The sequence below is a fragment of the Hyperolius riggenbachi genome, chromosome 2 (genome assembly GCF_040937935.1).
Source record: "Hyperolius riggenbachi isolate aHypRig1 chromosome 2, aHypRig1.pri, whole genome shotgun sequence".
NCBI classification, from domain to species: Eukaryota; Metazoa; Chordata; class Amphibia; order Anura; family Hyperoliidae; genus Hyperolius; species Hyperolius riggenbachi.
Window position 1 is genome coordinate 140,885,037 of NC_090647.1, and position 10,110 is coordinate 140,895,146.

The 10,110-nt window shown below is 46.4% G+C and overlaps 1 protein-coding gene across 18 annotated transcripts in view; it reads left to right on the forward strand.

Annotated features, from left to right (window-relative positions):
• Window positions 1-8,277, forward strand: part of NACA (nascent polypeptide associated complex subunit alpha) — a 61,688-nt gene extending 53,411 nt beyond the window's left edge. For all 18 annotated transcript variants that reach the window (XM_068267540.1, XM_068267543.1, XM_068267541.1 and 15 more), the window contains 5 exons: window positions 2,177-2,254; window positions 3,739-3,885; window positions 4,406-4,534; window positions 4,818-4,940; window positions 8,147-8,277. In XM_068267540.1, coding sequence (XP_068123641.1) covers window positions 2,177-2,254; window positions 3,739-3,885; window positions 4,406-4,534; window positions 4,818-4,940; window positions 8,147-8,161 — 492 coding nt within the window. In that variant the 3' untranslated portion in view covers window positions 8,162-8,277. The remainder of the gene's footprint in view (window positions 1-2,176; window positions 2,255-3,738; window positions 3,886-4,405; window positions 4,535-4,817; window positions 4,941-8,146) is intronic.
• The last annotated feature ends 1,833 nt before the right edge of the window (window positions 8,278-10,110 follow it).

A 10,110-nucleotide genomic window follows, 5' to 3' on the forward strand; every position in this document is an offset into this window, starting at 1 on the left:
TAAAGAGAAGGCCCCCAAAAATGTTACGTTCGGAAACTTGGAGTGGTTTCCATCGAAAAGGCTGGGCATGGTATCTTCTTGGATTGGTGGTTGCGTATTGTGTGGCATAACGGTTGGTCTCACAATTAAATCGTAGAGACCAGCAGTGATCATGAAGAAAAAAAATCTGTCACTGCGGTGGGGCGGGTGAGGGTTTGGCCGGGTGATCGGAATCCTGCAGGGGGCAAATTAGGTCCTGATCTGATGGGAGTGCTAGGGGGTGACAGGAGGTGATTGATTGGTGTCTCAGGGGGTGATTAGAGGGAAGAATAGATGCAATCAATGCACTAGGGAGGTGATCGGAAGGGGGTCTGAGGATTTGGCCGAGTGATCAGGAAGCCACACGGGGCAAATTGGGTCCCGATCTGATGGGTGGCAGGTGGTGACAGGAGGTGATGGGTGTCTCGGGGTGTGATTAGAGGGGGGAATAGATGCAATCAATGCATGGGGGGGGAGGGCGATCTGAGGGTGTGGGCGGGTGATTGGGTGTCCGCATGGGGCAGATGAGGGTCTGATCTGATGGGTAGCAGTGACAGGGGGTGATTGATGGGTGATCAGTGGGTGATTAGAGGGGAGAACAGATGTAAGTAATGCACTGGGGAGGTGATAAGGGGGAGTCTGAGGGTGTGGGCGGGTGTTTGGGTGCCCGCAAGGGGCAGATTAGGGTCTGATCTGATGGGTAGCAGTGACCGGGGGTGACGGGGTGATTGATGTGTGATTAGAGGGGAAAATATATGCAAGCAATGCACTGGCAAGGTGATCGGGGGGAGCGGGTGTCTGAGGGTGTAGGCCTTTAATTGGGTGCCCGCAAGGGGCAGATTAGGGTCTGATCTGATGGGTAGCAGTGACGGGGTCATTGATGAGTGATCAGTGGGTGATTAGAGGGGAAAACAGATGTAAACCATGCACTTGGAAGGTGATCTGAGGGGGGTCTGCGGGCGATCTGAGGGTGTGGGCGGGGGATCAGGTGCCCGCAAGGGGCAGATTAGGGTCTGATCTGATGGGTGGCAGTGACGGGGTGATTGATGGGTGATTGACAGGTGAACAGTGGGTGATTACAGTGGAGAATACATGTACACAAGGGGGGAGAGGGGTCTGGGGAGGATCTGAGGTTGTGGGGGGGGGGGGTTTGATCAGGAGCCTCCAAGGGGGTAGTTTAGAACCTAATCTAAAAAAAAATAGCGTTGACAGATCGTGACGGGGTGATTGGTGGGTGATTGGGTGCAAACAGTGGTCTGGGGGGGTGATCGGGGGGGGGGGGTCTTAGGGACGCTGTGAGCGATCAGGGGGCAGGATCAGTGTTTGTGCGTGCTTACTAGGGGGGGGGGGGGGGGCTTCCTCCTGCCCTGGTGGTCCCTCGATCACTGGGACCACCAGGGCAGGAGGCAGCCTGTATAATAAGCTTTGTATACATTACAAAGCGTATTATACGCTTACTATGCAGCAGATCGGGGGTTAACAACCCGTCGGCGCTGCTAATTGGCTGACGGGTTGACGTGGGTGGGCGGAGCCTAATGCCGGCAGATGCGCGCGATCCCCAGCAATTCAGTCCTCCAGGTGCCGCCGCCAATTGGCGTTACGCGGTCCTGGGGGTGCCACTTTCCCGCCACCATTGGCATTACGCGGTCGGCAAGTGGTTAAGGGCCAAGGACTGCAGGTACGCAAGTGGTTAAAGGTAAGGTCCGAGGAGTATAAAAATTAAAAAAAATCCACTTGCCTGGGGCTTCCTCCAGCCCCTGGCAGCCACCCTGTGCCCTCGTCGCAGCTCCAGTCGCTCCCGGTCCCCTCCAGTGGAGAAGCCAACCTCGCCAGGTCGGCTGCTTCTGCTCTCCAGCATGCGGCTCATAGTGCACATACTGCGCAGTACAGTCCAGATGACATCAGCGCGGCTACGTGCGCTGAAATGTATGTAGGCCTCTGATCCCGGAGGGGACTCAGAGCCACCGGCGAGGCGCAGAGCTGCCGCGAGGGCACAGGATGGCTGCTAGGGGCTGGAGGGTATGTATCCTTTAAATTATTTTTCGCTGAAAATATATTGTGAACTGCTGCTAAATACTGTTGCCATTTTTGCTTGTTTATCTGTAAAATGTTCTCAACTTATGTGTGCTAACACTTAACTTTGTCTATTTGCTTCCAGCTTGCTGCAGCAGCAGAGATAGATGAGGAACCTGTCAGCAAAGCAAAACAGAGCAGGAGTGAAAAGAAAGCAAGAAAGGTAATTTGCTTTCTAATTGCAGCTCTAACATAGTCAATGTTAATTTAGTTTTACTGATTACAAATTGATGTCTACCTATCGTCATGACTGCGCACTCTGCAGATGATAGACCCGCAAGCATCTATAGCCAGCCTACCACCTGCAGAGGAGCTCGTAAACATTACTGATTAATGGCCACTAATACAGCGCATAGGAATTGTTTGGCAAAGTGTTCAGCTATACAGTGGTAACTTAAAGAGAAACTCCGACCAAGAACTGAACTTTATCCCAATCAGTAGCTGATGCCCACTTTTACATGAAAAATATAATGATTTTCACAAACAGACCATCAGGGGGCGCTGTATGAAACCCCTCCCACAAGAGGCTCTGGTACCGTACGGTACTCTGGGCAAACTGCCACAATGTAACAATGACACACACAGGAAATGGCTGTTTATAGCTGTCTGTTAAAGCCAGAACAGCTACATAATCTGCCCACAGTAACAATGTCACCATGTAATACATGTCAGAATGTGAATCTGGGAGAGGAAAGATTTTACAATGAGCAAACTCTGACTAAATCATGTATACATAATTATTGTAAAAATTAAGCACCTTTTTATATTAAATTATTTTCACTGGAGTTCCTCTTTAAACTCTATTGACAGCCACATCTTTATGGATACATTTTGTAATGGTTTCAAATGTTTATGGCTGTCTCCTTAAGAAAAAGTTAGGATTTTCTCTCAGTAGGTCGCCAGTTGTAACAGGTCAGCCAAGAATTGTGAAAAAAAAAAAATGGGTGCCAACGACTGTAAAAGACACTGATTATTGTCCATCAGATGATAATCTGTGTTAGCCATTGGTAACAAATGATTGCTTCATTTCAACAACTTGTGTGTGGCTAGTTGTGCATGAACGAGCCTTTGGTTTAGAGCTTCGGGCTTCTGCTGTCGTTGAATTCACAGAAAGCACAATGTCGGGTGTTTTGCAGTCTCGTGATCGAGCATGTTTATGGAGCCTTAGATTTTGCCTCCAGTTTTAGAGCTTGCCCCATTGCGGACACAATAAACATCCAACAGGTTTATAAATGAGGAAATTTGCATTCTGTTCATCTTTTTCAAAGTTTAAAAGTCATCTCTACTACAGACTATTTCAAGGATTTTTTTTTTTTTTGGCGGGCAGCTGGTGTGAGTATTCATTCTCTGGCCTACTCCTCCTGACTAGATTTCCCCACTAGTTTGCCTCCATACGCATGCAGGAACAAAGGAAACCTAATCATTTTGTCTGAATTCTAGGATGCTTAGTGCAGTAACCTTTGGAAGTGGCCAAAACCTTTGGTCCGGACTAGAAAGTCTGGTATAGGTTGAGTAATCCCTGCAGAAGAGCTGAAGCTTAGCATGTGATTCAACTATTTAACTTTTTTTTTTTTTTTTTTTTTTTTTTTTTTAAACAGTAACTCTTCCAAATAGAGTTTAATCTGTACTTTTTGTATTCCCCTGCAGGCTATGTCAAAGCTGGGGCTTCGCCAGGTCACTGGGGTCACAAGAGTTACGATCCGAAAATCCAAAAATATCTTATTTGTCATTACAAAGCCAGACGTATACAAGAGCCCAGCATCTGACACATACATTGTCTTTGGAGAGGCCAAGGTGAGTCTATCGCAAATACAAGAAACCGGCATAAAGGTGGCCATACACGCATTGATTTTATCATTTGATTCCTTGCAGATTTGATCCATCTGCTTGGAATTGATTCCCCCAAAATTTGCCAAATTGTCAGATCGATTTTTGATCGATTTTGACAAAAAAATAAAATCAATTGGACAGGATGGAAAATTTAAAACCATTAAGAGCAAGGCAAGAGCACTGGCATATAGATGGCCTACAGCTTTGCTCTGCATCGCACTGCAACTCTGCAGTTCAATTTTTCAGTTGACTCCTTGCCGGAATCTTTTGGAATTTGATGTGCGGTGTATGGTACGAATAGATTTCTTCTGAATCTATTTCTTTTCAGGAAGGATCCATCTTTTTGGAACATTGGATGGAAATCTGTGTATGGCCAGCTTAAGTCATTCATGTCTGACTGCTAGTATAATGGGAATAAACATTCACCTCGGTTTTTTTTTTTTTGTTTTTTTAAATAAACAACACTATTGTTTTATGTTGCCAGATTGAAGATCTCTCACAACAAGCCCAGCTTGCAGCTGCTGAAAAATTCAAGGTACAGGGAGAGGCTGTATCAAACATACAGGAAAACACACAGACTCCCACAGTACAAGAGGAGAGCGAAGAAGAAGAGGTGAGGTCCCTTTTGCAAATGGTTACCCAAAAATGAAATTTGTCTTGCACAATGGTTTTCTTATTACCTAATAACACCAGATCTGTGGTGTTGCTGCCTCAAGCCAAGTGATGACTTTATATTAGAAAGCATGCAAAAATCGCTATGCTAAGCAAATATGCTGCTTTTATACCCGTTGCTGACATGAATAACTTTATTGGAAAAAGAACAGTACCACCAGCTGTAATTTTAAGTGTTTTAGATGTGGCTTATAGTGTATAACTTTAACATTTTGTATTTTTAGGTTGATGAGACAGGAGTAGAAGTGAAGGATATAGAGCTTGTAATGTCACAGGCCAATGTGTCCAGGGCGAAAGCTGTGCGCGCACTGAAGAACAACAGCAACGACATAGTAAACGCTATCATGGTGAGTAGTACCTATTTCAGAGCCTCTCTATCATTGGACTGTATTCTTTGGCCAGCTTCTGGCCATACACATTGAAAATGTGTGCGCGCCATTCAAAATTAGAATTGCAAGGATCTGTAAGAAAAGATGTCCCAGAGACCATTTAAGTAACACATCTATAGCTAGATATACTTTTTCTACTTGCTTATGTATCGTGCTGTCCATGTTTTGATACGCTGAATTTTATATAGTAAAGAAAAAAACTGTTCATTGAAGCTTGAAGACTTTACTGTCTTTGATTGAACCTATTTCCCTTCTCATTCTGTCACACTGAACTGCCCCCAGCCTATCAGGAGCAGGAATGTGGGAGGGGAGATGACAAGCTTCCCTCTCTTCTGCAATGTATGAGAATAGAGCAGTGATTTTCAAACTTGGCTCGCCAGCTTTTCAGGAACTACAAGTCCCACAATGCATTTGCCTTTATGAATCAGGACTACATAATAAACACAGAGCATAATAAATCATGTTGTAGTACATGGACTTCCCCACTGCCTGTCTGGTTCTGTGTATTCTCCAGCTGTCAGCCCCGGTAGTCGGGAACTACTGCGCATGTGACCCTGGCCATGCTTCCATGACTGGGAGCATTTTGCACCTTCACAATTAAAGCTTGTAACTGCGTAGGCACAGAATGCTCCCGGCCATGGGAGCTGGACCGTGCTCGGCGCCATCCTAAGTAGTCTCCAATTGGCTCAATCAGGAACTTAAAGAGACACTGAAGCCTCCTTAAATTCAGGTTTTTATTGCAAAAACTTCTTAAGTATTTTTGCCCTAACTAAACTGCTGCATCCCTGTGGCTGTAATCTAACTAAATACCCCCCCCCCCCCCCCCAACTCCCCTCATAAAATCCATGACTTTCTTGGTCGTGGATTTTGCTGCCCTGTGCGTTTCCATGAGCGGCAGAGCTTTCAGCTGCAGCTCTGCCTCTACAAGCGTCTATCAGCGCGTATCTCTGCATCTCCCCCGCCCCTCTCAGAGAAGGAAGACTGCGAGAGGGGTGGGCAGAGACTGCGATCCGGGCTGATAGACGCGTGGAGAGGCAGAGCTGCAGCTGAAAGCTCTGCCTCTCACGAAAGCGCTGCCTGGATTAACACCCCATAACAGCAGAAAAAGTTTTTAATGCAGGAAAATGCAGGATTAGCATTTTTGGCACTTAAAGTGAATGGTTACCGATTAAAAAAAACGAAAAGTCAGATACTCATTTAAGGAGAGGGAAGGCTCGGTCCTAATGAGCCTTCCATCTCCTCGCCCGGTGGATCCTCCGTTCAAATCCCCCGCCGCGGGGGACTTCGGAAGTCTTCGGGAGCACTCGGGCTCCCGAAGACGGGCCGCTCCTTACTGCGCACGCACGAGTGCATCATAGGCCTGCGCGAGTGCGTCAGAGTGGGCACTCGCGCATGCGCAGTATGGAGCGGCCCGTCTTCAGGAGCCCGAGTGCTCCCGAAGACTTCTGAAGCGGCAGTATTTGACCAAACTGGTCGAATACTGCAACGGGGGAGCGGGACCGGGCACCGGGAGAGGAGAGGGAAGTCTCATTAGGACCGAGCCTTCCCTCTCCTTAGGTGAGTATCTGACATTTCTTTTTTTAAATCGGTACACATTGGCTTTAAAGGGACACTTAAGCCAGAAAAAAAGAGGTTTACTCACCTGGGGCTTCTACCAGCCCCCTGCAGCAGTCCTGTGGCCTCGCAGCCACTCAATCCTCTGGTCCCCCGCTGTCAGCTAGTTTCATTTTTGCCGACAGGACTGGCCACGCGTAGCTTTCTCTGCATTCTCGACTAATTAGCGCTATTGCGTGGTGCAATGCGTACAATAATACGCGTTGCCGGATATCTATGCATAGGTAATGCATCAACGCGTATCTTTGTACGCGTTGCGGCCTGCAATATCGCTAATTACAATCGGGAATGCGGAGAAAGCTACGCGTGGCTAGTCCTGACGGGCCTGTCGGCAAAAACGAATCTAGCTGACAGCGGGGGACCAGAGGATTAGTGAGTGGCTGCGAGGGCACAGGACTGCTGCAGGGGGCTGGTAGAAGCCCCAGGTGAGTAAAACTCATTTTTTTTTTTTCTGGCTAGAGTGTCCCTTTAATACATTCAGACCATTTGCTGTTGAAATTTGATTTTTATGGTGACAATCCCATTTTAAAGAGTAACTGTAAAGTTACTCATTAAAGAGCATAAATCAAAAATCAATTATTTATTTTGATTTGCTAAACAAGTTATAAGGATGTTAACTAGGCAATCTAAAAGTTAAAAATCACTCTTATATTTTCTTCTCCATAAAACATCATTCACCAGTTTCCGTGGCTCTTATTTGGTACATCTGCCACACAATGGAAGTTGCAGGGCATGCTGGGTTTTTTTTCTTCTCTTTCCCCTCAGACTTAACTAATGCACCCTGATTGGCTGAAGCCTCTTTCCCTCCTGTTTTTCCCTCCACACCTCTGTTCCTCTCTGATTGGTCAATATTTCTCAATGCACTTTCTACTGCAGACCTGGGTGAGAGTGTTTGAAGACTGGGAGGGGCCGGGCAATGAAACAGACAGAGTTAGGGAGGAAATGTCAAGATAGGCTTCAAGATTACTATGGAAAAATCACTAAAATCAAAATGTGGACAGTGCTATACATATGTAAGTAGAGCAAGTATTTATCTACTTGTGTTTTGTTTTTTGTTTTTTTCTGAGATAGTATGGCTGACAGCTCAGCTTTAAGAGAACTTGAGGTGTCCCTTAGGAGGGTATTTATACTTGCTTAGAGCTTCTTCTAGCCCCATGAGGACCGTGGACTCCCTTGCCATCCACTTTGATCCCTCCGTTCTTGCACTATGTATCCCAGTAAAGGGGCCAGCCACGCCCTTCTGCACATGCCTGGCCCCGTGCGCACCCCTCATCAGTGGTACTGTGTGCGCGGCCGAGCCACACATGCGCAGAAGCCCGCGACTTACCATAACGACAGAACGGACACAGACTTTTCCCTCACGGGGGCTGTTGTGGTGGCCAGGATTTAGCCACCACCCTTCCTGTTCTATAGGAGGGAATGACTGTATTATTAACCATATCCTTATTGAATATTTAAGCAACTTCCACCCCCCCCCCTTTCCATTGTCGTATTGGAAGAGTTGCACATTATATCATACCATAACTGATTTTTCTGTTTTTCTCTTGTAGGAGTTGACGATGTGAGGGTTCTTCAGGCTGTTCTTCTTTCGTCTTGCTCTTGGGTCGGTGCAGCTGAAATTGAGATTTATACTATTTCTATTGGTTTAATAAACTTGTGGCTTATTGGTGACTTCGTGAAATATTGTGTTTTTGTATCATTAATATGTATTTAAAATTTTCTAATGCACAATGAACATATGAAACTGGTTAAGTTATGAACTGGCAACAGTACACTTGTGTTTCGGTTAAGCTGTTAATATGGGCTTGTAAGTCCCACCATTCAAAATTAAGGGACAGCAAGACTGCATGTTTTATGTACCTATCCGCTATCTACAGTGATATGGCTGACAGGCAGCATGAAGCTTCATTCAGGACAGAGGTAGAAAAGTCAGGTGATCTGGTGCATTTAGTTATTTGCATGCAGATGCTATTTGTAGACCAGAGAGGGGTATGAGTTTGCCGATTGAGGAGCTGTTCTCACTTGGTCGCAAAACGCTAGCGATTAGTGCTGGCGATTTGTGCTAGTGACTTTACCACGATTTACTTTCATGACTTTTTGAGCGGTTGCGATTAGCGCTCTAATCGCAATTGCTGTAAAATTCTGCATGTAGCACATTTTGCAATTGCCGCTTATCACGGATTGGCAGTGAGATTGCTGCCATATACTTAATATTGCGCTAACAATTGTTAGCGATAATCGCCCCAGTGAGAACGGGCCCTAAAGAGAAAGGAGCACAGGTAAAACGGATGGAGAGTGGGAGAAGTATAATCATTGAGAGATATGGAAAGAAAGATATGATAAATGGGTAGAAAACCGTGAGCTGCATGTCACCAATACCAAGAGTTCAGACTCTAGATTAAGAGAGCCTGACTGACGGTGTCAAAAGTAGAGGATAGATCCAGGAGGAGGAGACATTACACTACCGTTTGGCCCTGAAGAGTTATTTGGTTGCCTTTGTGAAAGCCGTTTCAGTGAAGTGTGTAAGGTGAAGGACAGGTTGAAAAGGGTCAGTTGGGAACTGACTGCTGTTGGTCTTTTGCAAACCAGGTGCTCTGAAGTTTTAAAGGGGTATTGTAGTGAGAGGGATATGAAGCCTACCTTTTAATTTTAAAGGAAACCAGAGCTGAGTAATAAACGGTTTATACATACCTGAGGCTTCCTCCAGCCCCATCCGCATGGATCGCTCCCACACCGCCATCCTCAGCCTTCTCTTCCTCCGGTAATGGGTCCCGTAACTTCAGCCAGTCGTGGCCATTCTGTGCAAGAGAAGTGTGCCCTCTACGTATGCGGCGGCTGGAGAGATGCGTAAAGAGCGCGCTTCTCTTACGTCAGACAGGCTGAAGTTACTGGACCTGGTACCCAGAGCAAAAGGCTGAGGACTGCAGCGGGGGAGCGATCCGTGCGGATGGGGCTGGAGGAAGCCCCAGGTATGTATAACACTTATTTACATCTTAAGACCATTTCATATTCGCAACTTTGTGGGAACAGCTTGAAGATGCCCCTTCTTGTTCCAATAAGGCAAGTGTTCTTCCAGCATCTGTAGTCTTAGGTCCCTTGGTGTTCCCCCTGTCCCCTCCATCGTTCCGCTGTAAAGTCTTGAGTCTCAGGCTAAAAGTTCTGACTTCACATGTGCAAAGTCCGATCGAGGAGGTGCGTGGCCCCGGATGGCATATGCACAGGCAGTTGACTTTAAAGGGAACCAGAGACTAAGAACCCTCATGTATTTTACAATACATCAATGGGAACATGACAGTAAACACCTACCCTGCTCTTTCATTCTTCTCTGCTAAATCTGCCTGTTATTAGCCCTGATAAGAATCCCAAACTGAGCATTCAGTCTAGCTTTTCCCGGAATGATTATAGCCTACCACCATGGTCTGATTTTAAAGTAATCACTGGAAAAGACATCTTGGACATCCTCTCAAACCTTCGCCAGACTACCTGCGATCTGGACCCTGGCCCCACTAAGTTC